At 38.9% G+C, this 15,797-nt stretch overlaps 1 protein-coding gene across 2 annotated transcripts in view; it reads right to left on the reverse strand.

Moving 5' to 3' along the window:
* The window catches only part of FBXO11 (F-box protein 11), a 77,532-nt gene that overhangs the window by 10,904 nt on the left and 50,831 nt on the right, over positions 1-15,797 (reverse strand). For both annotated transcript variants that reach the window (XM_064446441.1, XM_064446440.1), the window contains exons 8-11: positions 13,245-13,351; positions 13,035-13,146; positions 7,904-8,010; positions 7,685-7,822 (exon numbers count right to left, since the gene is read on the reverse strand). In XM_064446441.1, the coding sequence (XP_064302511.1) occupies positions 7,685-7,822; positions 7,904-8,010; positions 13,035-13,146; positions 13,245-13,351 (464 nt within the window). The remainder of the gene's footprint in view (positions 1-7,684; positions 7,823-7,903; positions 8,011-13,034; positions 13,147-13,244; positions 13,352-15,797) is intronic.

Raw genomic sequence — 15,797 nt, forward strand, 5'->3', positions numbered from 1 at the left:
TGAACTATATCCTCTCAAAGATGTCTTCCCTTTTATTTTAAAGCGATGAACTTCTGGATCCCAAGAAATCACATATGGGTTCAGACATTTTCTTCTTGGAAAGTTAACAAATATTTTGTTAACAAAGATATACCAAGGAAATTTTGTTTTTAAGTATGTAGTTGAATGATCTATTATCCATAGGGCCCACTAATACTGTTTGCAAACCCAAAACTTACTGCCCAGTCCAGGTATAACCAGTAACACCATTAGAAACAGCCTGTTCCTTTCATACCACTTAAACAGCACACACGGGCTGCCCAACCTGCAGCTCTTAAGCTCCATCCAGCTGTCAGGCAGCTCAAGCTCACATCCTTTACAGAGACCCTGCCAGGTGGCTAGTAAGGTCAGGAAGGTCAATACTCCTCCTCCACATGGAGGGATTGCAAGCATTATATTGCCTCCACCTCCTAAGAATGATTTTCAAGTGTGCTGGGTATTTTACTTGTGTTTTGTTGATGAATTATAACCAGAAAAGATCACTAGCAGCAGAAGAACCTGGAGGACACAGCACCTGGCAGTGCTGGGATTGCTTAGTAAGAAATACAGGCCCGTGATTAATAAGGAAGAAGGAGTAAGGGATGCACATGGAAAAACAAATACAATCTTACACAAAAATACCATGTGTAAGGAAACTCAAAATACCTTAGCAGTAGCTTTCTGCTTGAAAAATCCTAAATATTAGAAGTAGCTCTGTACATCAAATGTCTTTAACATACCAGTCAAAGCATTAGCTGTGGGCAATAAGATGACAGCTAGAGTGACAGAAAGTGTGGGCAAGAACACGCCGCTGCACCCTGTTAAGATCTGAACAGAGAAAGTAATCACGAACAGACAAACACCGCAGTAATGGTAATGTTTATGTTTCCACACACTATGTGTATGAAAGGTTGATGTGATGACAAAGCAGGGTTCCTGCGCAGCTGGACAAGCTCAGAAGACTTTACATCAAGACTAACTCACTAGCTGAACTTGGATTTTTTTCTTCTTTCTGCATTTCATCTAGTCTAACTGCTTTGAAATGCATGAGGGTTAAAACTTGTAACTGATGGGGTTTTGTTCAGTGCTTTTCTTAGAGGAATTTTTTTCCCATGTATCTTTACAAGGGCTATTTTTCTTTCTCTGTCTCAAAGATTACAACATTACAGAAACACAGAGGTATTTCATGTTGTTGTTTGAATAATACAGGTATTTAAAAAAAGGGAAAAAAAAAAGAAAAATAAAAGAGATAATTGTGCAAACTGTAACACTTCCTATATATTTAGTGACACTTGTATTCCCAACAGGGTAAGAAAAAAACCCCAGGAGGCCAAGACAGAAAGAAATAAACGTCTAAAGTGTATCTGTATCAACTTAATTAAATAGCATAAAAAATATGTTTATAAAAATTTGCCTCCCAAAGCCTGGAATGGTCTTTAGTTGAGACTTGGTGGATTTTACAAAAATCCAAATGCAGCAATAAAGAAAACCACATTCAAGACTCAAAACAAACTATTTTTAGTGCATAGGAAAAATTTGCTATTGCAGCAAAAGCCTAACTGAGTTTTTACGTGACCTGTATAGAAACTAGCATAAGCTTCATTTATATTTTTTGGACTTTATACACGGTCTTCTTTAAAATTATCTGATTTGTAGTATTTAAAAGACTGAGCTGCCAACTGGCCACCATCACCCAACTTAGACACACGCTATTATACTTTTCTTCCATCAAAAAGAAAAAAAACCCAAGCAATAGTGCTACATTTCTCACTTGGAAGAAGTGAAAAATGAAGACTGTTAGACCTAGATCTCAACTTTAAACTATAAAATTATGCTCATTCTTACAGCAAATCAGAACTTCTCTGTTTGCATACAACTATTAAATACAATTTATGACAAATGTCTGGTAACTCGTCTGAGGCAACTGGCAAGAGAGGTCAACGTAAGACACGGAGGGCTGCCAATGCCATGCTGCATTTTTAATGCCTGCTTGTTAAACATTTGGCACAAGCACTAAGGCAAACGTCAGAATACTGCCAGTTTAGAAGAGGTTAAATTTCTACAAGTATCAAAACACAAAGAACAGTCTTGAGAGCATGAAACTGAAAAACAAAGCACTCTTGAACCTTTCAGAGCCTGCACTCCAGCACAGAAACCCACAGGAAAACAATGTGTAGGGTAGGAATTCAGCGCTGGAATGTACTTATCCCACTTCACTATCACAAGCAATGAAAAAAAAACCCAACCCAAAAATAACAGATATGAAATGAGAAGTGAACATAGAAAAACCATTAATTTGTTTAGGTATGTACAATTTGTATCTGAAAGATACCATGTCACTTCAAGAGTATGTAAACATTGCCAGTGATGGTATTTCATCAACTCTATCACTAGCATGATATAAAACAGAGGACACTGCCAAAAGCAGACTGAGATGGAAGTGGGGGCAGGGAGGAGATCTTTCAAAAGAGTTTGACTAAGGAAGATTTCAATAATTTTTGCAGTTGAAATAAATACTACTCACATGTTCTCTTTAACATGCTAATGTTTCCTTTAAACAAAATGTAAAAATTTATTTCTATTCCATTTTGCTTGTGATATCACACTGATCACAGCATTGGAACAGGTATTCCCCTGATAGGAAAACAGATCAAATACACTTTTATTTAAAATTAACTGAGTCCAGTCTGGCTTTTACATTTTTTTAATATTTCAGTACTCATATTTAATATTTATACTTCCGTAATTAAACAAGAAGCAGCTCCTAGCCAAGACTTTACAATTAACCCTCAGGTCTACATATAGACATCTCCCCTCCAGGATTTACTGAAGCACTCTGCTTTACCAGCTTTTCTATAGCCAAAATCACTTCATTACATGTTTCCGAGCCCGCTTAAGTCTTAGAGGGATGCATGGATATATGCATCTACTGAAGCGGATTAGGAGTGCTTATACAATATGTTAACGCAGCTTAAATGAGGCAGTGGCAGTGTTCAAACAATGAGATAATATAAACCAAAGACATAACATCTTAAGTTTGCCACCACTCTTTGCAAAATGGCCAAACAACTACATCTCCAAAGAATATAAAATGACGTAAAGAAATCTGTCAGAAGACTGCTGGAAGGGCATTCTTCTGAGCTGTTATGAACTTGCCCAACAAAGAGCAAATATGCTCCTTAGGATGTAACCAAGAGAGTGGAGAAGAGGCACCTAACAGAAAAATCCCACCACGTTTGACCTTCCACTAGCAAGATTATTTTATGCCAGCAACAAAAATAACAGCACTCTGTGACCTGTTTACCTTCTAGTAAAACCAAGAAACTGCAGATCAAACAGCTACAATTAGTACTGCATTGCTCCTTTACCCCTACCTCCCCAGCAGCTAGGGCGGAAAGGAGAAAGGCCTCACTCGGTTCTATCCACAGTGGATTTTTTGTTAATGCTGTTTTCAGACTGCCAACACTCATCAAGAACCCTACCAGATTTGGGTTAGAACTAAAGCAATAGAACAGTGCTTACAAGGGAAGGAAGATATCTTAACAAAGGGGAAATAAAGATCCACCATTTAGCGAGCCTAAAAACACCCAGTCGGGGATCAAAATATTGACCTTTCAAAACCCAACTGCTTCTCTTCTTCCTCTAATCCATGATAAAACTACATGTCTTTTTCTTCCTGAAAGCCTTCTGTATTACGTATTAGCTATAATTGCATTAATCATTCATCAAAATTATGGAAATTTATTTCCCCAAAGACATGCCTTATTACAAGAGATTATTTTATTCAACAGGTATCTGAGACCTAGCCAACAGCCCTGCAACACACAGCACACAGCGCAGAAAATCCTCATGTAAAAGTTCAGTAGGAAAGCTGAAGCAATTTAGTACTTGAGTTAATAAACATTTTATTTAGGAATAAGATTACTTTAAAATGCTAGACTATAGTTTCCTTGGAGCGAGCATGGAATGAGTCAAAGTTAAAAATGAATGTCTACTGTAGTTACATCTCTGAACATACTAAAATGGGGGGTGGGGGTGTGTGACAGCAAGATGAAATACATGAGGGATACAGAAGGAACAGTGGGTCCAAAGGTCAGAAGATAGAAAACAAATGAGAAAACAGAGGTCCAAGCCTACACACCAGCTATGTCTGCAAAAGTGTGATTTGGGACTCATCTTTCCCAGCTAGTCAAAGCCATTAGTGTCTAATATTTGCATTTTTCCCAAGTATTTTTTATCTTTCTCAGGGACTAAATAAGATCTACCAGCAAAACTACTATTTTTATGATAAAAGACATTTACTTATGAAGAACATCCGTGGATATGTCATATCAGGTCTAATTATGGTGGTCTTGACAAAGAACAGGCCTAACATATTTAGTCATAGCTAGGCAAGATGTGTGTCAGGTAGTAAGGCTAGGAACAAAATGTATGGAGGGGAATATACCCTACTACCCCAGATTAGGTGAAACGTGTGCTGGTTTGACTAACCTTGCTCTTCAGCAGCATTCTGAAATCAAGTCTGTTACAGCGAGGTTTTCATTACAGCAGCAGCACAGCACCAGAGAAGAGGTTCCCATTTATCTACAGCACCTTTAAAACTGCCACTCCCAAAGCAACTGTTTAGTTTATCATTCCCTATCACCGAAGTTATAGGCAATCCATGTCCTGCAGTATCCAATGCCTACAGCAAGATAATCAAGTTCTGTAGTATCCTTGTGAAGGCAAGAGGGAATCTGAAAACATGTTGATTTTGAACATTACACTCGATCTAAGAGTGAGCAGTATTAACCTCAGTATGCCTCATTTAGTTTACCATACTCTGATCACATTTTGTACTTTTTACATGAGTAATTTTCATAGAATCAGAATGGTTTGGGTTGGAAGGGACCTTTAAAGGTCATCTAGTCCAACCCCCCTGCAGTGAGCAGGGACATCTCTGACTAGATCAGGTTGCTCATAGCCCCATCCAACCTGACCTTGAATGTTTCCAGTGATGAGGCATCTACCACCTCTCTGGACAACCTCTTCCAGTGTTTTACCACCATCATTGTAAAAAGTTTTTCCTTATACCTAACCTAATACCCTCTTTTAGTTTAAAGCCATTACACCCCTTGTCCTATTGCAACAGGCCCTGCTAAAAAGTCTGCCCCCATCTTTCCATAGGTCCCCTTTAAGTACTGAAAGGCCGCAGTAAGGTCTCCCCCACAGCCTTCTCTTGTCCAGGCTGAACAACTCAAACTCTTTCAGCCTTTCTTCATAGAAGAGGTGCTCCAGCCCTTGGATCATTTTGGTGGCCCTCCTCTGGACCCACTCCAATAGTTCCATGTCTTTCCTGTACTGAGGGCTCCAGAGCTGCACACAGCACTCCAGGTGGGGTCTCACCAGCATACAGTAGGGTGGGAGAATCACCCCCCTCGACCTTCTGGCCACACTTCTTTTGATGCAGTCCAAGATACAACTGGCCTTCTGGGCTGCAAGCACACGTTGCCAGCTCACATCCAGCTTTTCTACCCCCGAGTCCTTCTCCACAGGCCTGCTCTCAATCTCTTCATCCCCCAGCCTGTATTGATACCAGGGCTTGCCCTGACCCAGCTGCAGGACCTTGCACTTGGCCTGTTGAATTTCATGACATTCACACAGGGCCACTTCTTGAGCTGCCAGCTGACTTGCTGCTCAGCTTGGTGTTGTCTGCAAACTTGCTGAGGGTACACTCAATCCCACTATGTCATTGATGAAGATATTAAATAGTACCAGTCCCAATACAGACCCCTGTGGGACACCACTTGTCACCGACCTCCATCTGGACACTGAGCCATTGACCACTATCCTCAGGATGCGACCATCCAACCAATTCCTCATCCATTGAAGAGTCTAGCCATCAAATCCATATCTTGCCAATTTAGAGGGAAGGATGTTGTGGGTGACCACATCAAAAGCCTTACAAAAGTCCAGATAGCTGACATCTGTTGCTCTTCCCTTGTCCACTGATGTAGTCAGTCCATCACAGAAGGCCACCAGGTTGGTCAAGCAGGACTTGCCCTTGGTGGAATCATGCTGGCTCTCTCAAATCACCTCCCTGTCCTCCATGTTCCTTTGCATAGCTTCTGGGAGGATCTGTTCCACGATCTCCCCAGGCACAGAGGTGAGGCTGACAGGTCAGTAGTTCCCAGGGTCCTCCTTTCTACCCTTTTTAAAAATGGGTGCAACACTTGCCATTTTCCTGTTTCCACTTCACCTGACTGCTATGACTTTTCAAGTATCATGGAGAGTGACTTGGCAACTACAGCAGCCAATTCCCTCAGGACTCTGGGATGCATCCCATCAAGTCCCATAGACCTAATGTAGGTTCAGGTTCCTCACATGGTTATGAACCCTATCTTCTCTTAGAGTGGAAGGGACTTCACTCCCCCAGTCCCCGTCTTCCGGTCCATCCACTTGAGAGGTGTGAGAAGGGAGGCTGCCAGCAAAGATCGAGGCAAAGAGGTTGTTGAGTACCTCAGCCTCCTCTTCTACTGCTGTTACCAGTTTGCCAGTCTTGCTTATCACAGGGGGTACTCTTTCTTTGACCTTCCTTTTCTGGTTGACATACCTGTAGAAGCACTTCTTATTCTTTGCATCCCTTGCCAGGTTCAGGTCCACCCATGCCTTGGCCTTCCTGACCCCATCCCTACACAACTGTACAGCATCCCTATACTCTTCCCAGGATACCTGTCCCCACTTCCACTACCTGTGCACTTCCTTCTCGCCCTTCAGTTTGACCAGCATGTCTCAACTCAGCCATGCCAGTCTCTTGCCTTCCTTTCCTGATGTCTTGCACCTGGGGATGGAGAGCTCTTGCACTCTATGGAAAGCATCCTTAAAGATCTGCTGTTTTAAGAGTGACTACAAGAAAACTGCTCATTTTGCCAGCTGGGTCAGGGGAATCGGGACTTTGTCATTCAAACAGGGAAAACAATGATTTGCCACTGTTTGGAAGACATGTAGAATATTTTACTAAAACAAGTCAGCAAATAATCATGTTTTATTTCAGTGGCAAAATCCATTCTGATTATTTCAAGGGCTATGCAAACTCATTACTCACTACTTTACACGTACGTGGAAGTTATCACCTTCATCCCACAGAAACAGATGTTTTTATAAAGTAAGACCTGAATTCTGAAACAAATTTGTGTTAAAATTCCACAACCAACTCCATGCTAGAAAAGTCCTCTCCCCAGAGAGGTTGTACATACCCTGCTTCAGAGACTTAATGTTAAAATAAGACTGATGAAATCTCCACAGAGCATTTCATTTCATTTTTAAATCTCCCAGCACCTTATTTTTTGTTCCATTTCAAAGGAAAAAGAATGAAGTATAGTGTAAATGTAAGCTTACCATTTACATCCTATTTCAAGAGCTATTTTGTCACTGCAACATAATTCAATGTAACAGGCTGCCAATCAACTGCAAAAAGCTTGCTTAAACCTCTTTCAGCTAAAATTGTCTTTAAAGTGAAGTTGCCCACCGAAGACAACAGAAAAACAGTAGGCATATTTTAAAGTATCTGTTCACATGTAAAAAGCATGAGTGTTTTTTTAGTATTTCTTCAATGACTGGCAAAATTTGAAGACTTTAGCTATCCAACACCTCTATTTCTTTCTTTAGAAGAAAACATATACGTTACCATGCCATGGTCGAAAGTGAAAACGCCAACATCACGTCCATGGTGAATGTGATTCCGTCTGATAATGGGATTTCCATGGTTTTTGACCCAAATCCCTGCTAACGCATTATTGGAGATCTCATTGTCCTCATATATTCCCTGGGAAATAAAAATGTAAATTAAGATAGGAATCCAGAAGAGTAAACAATTTTATTAAAGAAATTGATATCAAAAAAATACCTGTGCATGGTCTGTAATATAAAGTCCAACATTTTCACAGTCGCTGATGTTACAGTGTTTAATAGTAGGACAAGCTCCCTGGCCACTAACACATACTGCAGAGCCAACTGGAAGAAAACAGTACAGTTACCATAGCTTCAAAGCATAGTGTATTTATAAATAGTCTGGCAGTGCTTTTGCAAGAAAAGTTAGTGTGAACTGGTATTTAAAAAAGATTCGGCGTGCACAGTGCCAAAGCATTGCAAGCCACAGGCAGAAAAACACTCATGTCATTTTGCAGATGCAAAAAACCAAGGTAGGAGTTGCTTTAAAATCACTCTGCCAAGGTTATGCAGCCGCGTATGATTGCCAGAATAGACAACAGTTTATATAATAACTCATGCTTATGAAAGTTCTCACTCATTTATTTCCCCACGTTAGGCCCCTGTATATTGACTGTTCACAACAGACAAAGGACAACAGAAATATAATAAAATTCTAGGCTAATTACTGCCTTGTTTTACTTCCCTTTAAACTTTCATACCTCAGTACTTCAAAGAGCCCAAACAAGTAATAATTCCGTAGCGTACAAAGACACACTGTCTAACTAAAGATGAGCAGGAGACAAACAGCACAATCTCAAGTACAGAACTACACATCAGAAACCAGCTCCTTGCTGCAGCATCTTGGATAGTTTCAGCCATGGTACGATTACCCAGAAAACAAACTCTTTCCAGGCAACTAGGATTCAAAACTGCTCAGGACTTCATCAGCTCAGCTCAATTCCCTGAATTCCACGAAGTACGAAAACATGGTATTCTGCAGCCACTAAAAATCAACAGCATGTCACAGTGATTTCAGGAAGGTAAGACCTCATCTCAGGGTATCTGGCCTACGTAATGCACACCTTCCCCGCAATTAAACGTCACTAAATAAGCAAGGCAGTAGATGCTCTATTATTAAGTTTTCCTATTACTTTCTAGCATACTACCACAAAGACTATACTTTAATAATTCATAAACTCATTTACAGAGCCTTTTTTTAAATACTAAAGAAATTATTTTGATTGTCTAGTCTGATCTTATGAATAATACAGGCTATAATAATTCTCTGAAGTAATTCCTGCAATTCTAGTAGCAGGAACTTCAGCCTGTATCTTTTAGAAACATATTTAATTTTGATTTGAGTATTTCCAAGAACTGAGAAACCACCATAAAGCTTGTTAGCTGGTTACAGAGCTGTTACCCTGTTAATTTACACTTCAATTACTCATCTGGATTCCTCCAGCTTTAGCACCCAGTTACTGTGTCTCTATAACAGTGTACGCCATACCCAACGCATACATGTATTTAGTGAAAGCAATTTACTCCTTCAGCCTTCTCCTTGATAAAGTAACAAATTGCAGTCAGTGTACTTTTCATTACAACTGATTTATCTTTTAGGACTTTTCATTGAACTGTTTCTAATTTTTCAACATGTTGCTATGGTCACCAGGAAAAGAGTACTTTCTTCTGAAGCAGGACTAAGCAGAGGCGTAATACAGTCTCTACTTCTGCTCAATATTCCCACAGGTATAACTAAGGTTCACATCAGTTCTTTTGGCCACTCAGCTACACGAGGGCTCATATTTAGCTGTTTACCCACACGGAGTCTTTAAGCTTTTCGCGGGAATCCAGCTTCTTAGGAGAGAGATTTATCACTTAAAACTAGGAACAAAAGCGAGTGGTGTGTGTAACTTCACAACTGTCCACACTGATGTGAATATGGTTTGAGAGCCCGCCTTCCAAAAAGGGCCTAGCAACCCATCTTCCTGGTTATTTATAATACCTTAAGTCTTCATTGTCTACAAGTCTCATCAATATGCATTTTATTTCTTCTCTGCAAGTCATTGATGAAGTGGCTTAAAGTCAAGAAGTCATCTTTGAAATAGCCACAAAAAAGCCATCTGTAACTACCTGGGAAGTTATTTCTCATCTTTTTAATGTGTGCTCTGACAATACTAATATTCTAATGTTTTAAGGCACTAGATGTTGAAGTCAAATATATTTCAAGGATCTATGTAATTATATGAGGATTGCTACCTTCTTTCAGTCAAAGTAATCAAAAATGCTAGTAGTGTGATGCAACCATTATAACTTTAATGTGTATTTACAGAATTTACTTCAATCATGAATTTTAAATTCTTGCGTGACCAAACCCCTGCATTTACTGTCTCATTATTCTACCCAGGATCAATAGGCAGTACTACTTGCCATATTTCATCCTATTTAGTCTCCACCATGCTGCTCCCACCCCCTGGGATATACAGCATCTCACCCAGGTTTCAAGTTACTGTTGATACATAATAGGAGCCCAGATTTCTTGGCCAGCTCTTTTTAAACTCCTGCATGATTTTAGAATGTCTATTTTTACAGCTGTTTAACCTCATCCACGGTTACTGTCAAGAGTGGAACATATTTCATTATCCCTCTAGGGTATGAGCACATTTATCATTCCTGCCTATTCTCATTAAATATGGAACAAAAATTACACAACACTTTGCCATTCAAATTCTTCCATTCTATGATGGATCAGCATCACTGCTAAAACTCCCTTTGTTCCTTAAGTCAAGACAAAAGCACTCTCTTCTAGGCAGGTGTTATATCTTGTTTATCAAGTACATTTGGAGGGATAGGGGGGTATTTTGTTGGAGTGTTTGTATTTTGGGGGGTATTCCCACAGTTTCCTACAATTCCTAGTTTCCTATTTAATTGCTAATAACTGCTTCATTTCTTGTATTTCATAATTGCTTTCACTACCCTTTTCTCCACCTCTTTTGGTGACACCAAGGAACTGTGGATTTTTGGGAAGCCAGTATGATGTTCTAAAAGCATACCTCTATCACACTTTGCTTATTTAAATGAATGCAATCTTTCTTCTGACTCACTTCACTGGACTTCATTATTGATTGTGTGAAATCAGTCCTTTTAAGAGTACCAAGCACATGTATTACTGGTTTAGGCTTTATTTTGTTTACTCAGAATATAACGATTGCACACACTTAAGCAATACTTAGAAAAGGCACATTGCCATCCACTACTATTATCTATCAGGGTGAGGACTAATACTGATTTCCTCTACAATGGATGCAATAGAACCTCTAGACTCAGGATCTTGCCATTTAAACTTTATTTAAAAGTATTTCAAAGATGCTTTGGACTGGCAGCAAGAGACCTCCAGCTTAAATCACTTGCACTTACATAGCTCCCATCTTTACATATTACATACATTAAGAACTTTACATACGACGTAATGTAGAAATATGCTTTAATGCCATTAGGAAATCTACAGAAAGCGTATCAAGCATGTGTCAGAAAGACATTTTGAATGCTTATGGATCCATATTTCAGAGATGTCATTGACTTGGAAACAGTAAATGCCTTCTCTGGCAGACTGCCATTCTTCCTCCCTTTTTACACATGCTCAGTACTTCCCAAGTAGGTTACAGCAAGGCTTGGTAGGATTAAAAAAAGTCAATAAAAATCAATAATCCATAAGTTATGATAGTACAGCCTACACACAGCCTCCAAAATTGACCAGAAATTTTAACTTTGACAAGAGAAGCAAACAATCAGGAATCCAGAGTATTGAAGAGGGCAAAAGTCCCAAATTCTCAGAAGTAGTCTTCCACAGTGAAAAGCGATCATGAAAAGTATTATCAAAGCTTAATTTTAATACACAATTTTCACAAAAACATCATGACCTATTAGCTTATCTATAAGAACGTTTCAATATGAAGCCATGCAGCTCTTCAAACTACTTTCATAACCAAGCTGAATGTGGTCCAAAAGACAAATCTAATTCCTCTCATTTGTTATCAGGGTCCCCACTATTGGTATGTAGGAACTTCCAAAACAAATTTTCTTCATATACCTTCAATTTCCCCAGTATTTATCACTAAACAAAAAATCAAGATACTGAGAGCAGCTAGCTGTCCTTTGTTTCTCTTTTTTTCATTTTTAGCACTTCCACATATTAGCTGATATGTCTCCAGTAAAACAGATGGTGATGCAAAGTGTAGAGCTGCCTTGACCAAAAGTGAAGTAGTGCTTTATTGCCTGAAACCTCCAAGAAAGAGCATACTGTCCTCTACAAGGCACAGACAAGAAATCCTTCCACCGTTCTTACTATAGTTCCCTGCAGAATTTCCTCCATAGTCTGTACCAGTAAAGTACAGCTTTATATCTAGTTGAAGATCATCTTGTTTCCTTTATGTTGAGCTGAACAACCTTTACTCACAGTCTGCTCTGCAGGACCCATTCCATTTCACTAGCTGAACTTACGTATATAGAGTTCATATTGCCATTTCCATGCAAAGACTCAATACCTTAATTCTCCTGTACCTCTTTTTTCTGACACTCCAACTCCACTTCATCTGGTTGTGGTCAAACACATTAAACTTGCCACATCTTGTGTCTAGTGATCACAGATTGCCATGTCTTCCTGCCAACAACTGAACTGCCATCCTGCCTTTCACTTCCACTGCCTCTGACCCTTTCTTTCCTGAACCTAGACTACCAACGTTTCCCAAATCAGGCAGTATAAATTCCTCATTTTCTGTGATGGCGAAATGAGTCTAACTTTGCACGCTATGCATTTCTTCCACCTATAGAGCTAGACACTCATACTTGGAGTATGTCAAATCATTCCACTCTTGACAGGAAAGTGAGCTTAGCTTAGCAGTTACAGCCCATGACTGTTTTAATGCCATCAACCCCAATACTGCATATTGCCATGAACCTCATGTAAAAATCCCATGTGTGCCCCCCTCAAATGCCCTCTCCTGCCAGCTACAGCTATATATACACTAAAATCAGGTAACTTTATGTAAACTGTTACTTTTCAGGTTTTAAACTAACTGCCCAGAGTCTCCAAACTGACTCAAACAGAAGACCAAGTCTACATTATCACAAAGGTCTTGGACACAAAGAAGTCACTGTAATGATGCCCTTTCAAGGTGAGTAAAACTTGCAGCCCCGTATTAAACACCTGCATAAAAAAAAAGAAATATGCCAACAGTGATTATAGTCAATTTGTGTGCTGCTTCCCTGTGCCCTTGTTTGGTTAGTAACTTTAAACAGTGTTAATTTCAAACAATAAAAAGCCCACTAACCCGTACAAGTACTTCGAATAATACAGTGATCTATAATTGGACTGCAGTTCACGGTAATCTCTAAGCAGTGGTGTGCATTGTGGTGCTGAGCAGATTTGTCATCAGGGTTGAACTGAAAAAGGAAGACAACACAGAGAGGTAGTATTTATTTAATTGCTCAGGCATTAAAATGAAATTATTAAAAGTTCTGCTGAAGTTTGAGATTCTTACCCTGATTGTCATATATCCAACATAGGCATCTTCAGAACCCTCCATAAAAACGAAGGTGGAATCTCTAGTGTTTTCTATTATAACTTTATCTGCTACTTTTCCAGGTGCTGTAAAGAAGACATTAAGTCTTAGCTTATGCCACTGAAAAAAATCCTCAAAAGGCTTACAGAGTTCTGTACAATGCAACAAAAAAATTAATACTATTCTTGGCATATAGATAGTCTTAATGTCAGAAGAATCTTAAAACAGGAAGTTTTGAAGACAACAAAAACTAGTCTTCAACTAGGACAATCTTGTACCAATTTAATATCTAGTACCATGAGAAAAAAACACTTCTCTCATACAGAACTAGTTTTTGGCTACTACTTATGATGAACTGAATTAACAGTTTAAACATGATACCAGCCTAGAGGCACTGTAATTCTGTTAAAGTACAATTTATTTTGGTATTCTAAACCCTTTAATAAAGCTAAATACATACATTCCATCACTAATTCACACCAATTTAAACAACTACTTAGTAATCTGCTCATGACCTACGAGTGACCTCTGCACACTTCTCAAATGTAAGATAGAGGTTTGCATCGATATCCTCATTCTTTAGAAGAAAAATCCTACAAAATTAGATTGAACTATACTTCTGTACAGAAGGTTTCAAAATGGTTCATTTGCAAGTTCCCATAATCTGCAATTTGATTTTCTGCGTTAGTAGCAAGGCTCTGCTCTATTCTTTATCCTTAATTCAAGGGAAGGAAATGTTTACATTGGAATGGCAACAGCCAGCAGAGGGAGCACAAGTTAACAACAGTCTTATATTCGTATAAATTCAATGGTACTCATTCACAAGCAAGACAGATTCAAAACTGCACATTCAATATGCAAAGCCAGAAGCCTTCCTGAAGACACGAAATGTAAATATGGAAAGTTATTGCTATAATATGTGAAGTTATCTGATAGCAATTTCAAACCATTCCCAACTTGGGACACAAGCGTGACCAGGTAATTGCCCTAAATTCTGTGTTTTATTGAAGAGCCTATGCACAGGATTTCTCACAAGCAGATCTTTTTCTGTTGTCTGTTAACACTAGCACAGAGAAGCAGTATGTCCTGTTCTTTATCACTCAGGCAGAAAGGTGCCAGTCAGAATGAAGCAACATTTACATCATTATCCAGCTTGTTCTGACTATCTAAAAGCCAGATCTCTGCTTTCATTACTGCAGAGCCACAAATATTTTAAGGTAGTCTAGACCTTCTTCATAACACTATTCATTTACTACTAGATAACAACTAAAAGAGGCTTTGATGAGGACTTGTGTCATCACAAAATAGTCTTCTGTAGCTTGGTACCATTTCTATATATTCACCATGGTGCAAATGCAGTTGGCATACAGACATCAGTATACTTCAGCATCTGGGAAAGAATGGCACCTCAGTACCACAGGTGAACCAAACCCAGAAAATAAATTGAGCCCTTAATAGGAAGTAAGAGAGCCATAAGTTAATATCAGGATTGTGTTCCTGCTTAGGGGCACATGGGAAAACTGTACTTTACATTGGATGCTCTGAAACACTAGTAAACAAAGCAGACAGATTTGTGGGATTGTGCTCAGAGGTGTCTGCCATGCACTTGGATGATGTTCTCTACAGACATTTCCTTCCTCTCAGCATGAGTTACTTTACAGGTGTCTGAGTTCAGGGGGGTCCCAGAATGCCCATTATGGAACATGCCAATTAGTAAGACCACTTCATTTAGATCCCCCCAAGGAAACATCTGAACTGGGAAGGGGACTTGCTCAAGCACAGGTTTCATTCTAAATGCATCAAAATAAATTCTCTGCAACATCCTATTGAATCTTTGCAAAAGAATTAAGAGAAACATTTATATTCCAGCTTTTGGCTTAGACCACTTTAAGAAAAGAGAAACCATTATAAAGAAAGGGAAAAGAAAAAAGGACCACTAATTTCATAAGCAAAACATAGCTCCCAAGAAACCTATTTGCTGAAGCCTAACGGAGTCATGTTTCCTGGGATCAGAATTCATGCTCTGTTTAAGGACCAAGATGAGACCATTTAGAAATAATTTAACAGAGAACCTATGATAAGGGACTGCCTAAAGAATTAAAAATTAACTGTATGTTGCCTCAGAATTATTTTATTCTTCAAAAGCAATAAAACAATTTCACTTTGCAGTGCATTAGTAGAAAAATAACTGGATTCTGCAGGAATTAATTGTGGCCCCGTTCAATCGTATCACAGAAAAAACACTGAGGCCCTTTTAGATCTTGCAGTCTGTAAAATCTATAGCAAAGAACACAGCTCTAAACTAGTCTAAAATATAATTTTCAATTCAAAGATGCAGAATGGGTATTCAAAGAAGAGTTCAGGCATGTGAAAGTTCTCTTGCACTCAAAACTAAAAAAATACCTAATTACGAGAGTCTATAATTTTAGATTTTTCTACCCTTAAAATTACAATAATTCTTCTCATTGTTTTTACTAATTTCTTTCTTGATTGTCAAATCCTTTGATAATCCCTTTTTCACTTACTTGCACA

This window comes from Phalacrocorax carbo, chromosome 3 (genome assembly GCF_963921805.1).
Source record: "Phalacrocorax carbo chromosome 3, bPhaCar2.1, whole genome shotgun sequence".
NCBI classification, from domain to species: Eukaryota; Metazoa; Chordata; class Aves; order Suliformes; family Phalacrocoracidae; genus Phalacrocorax; species Phalacrocorax carbo.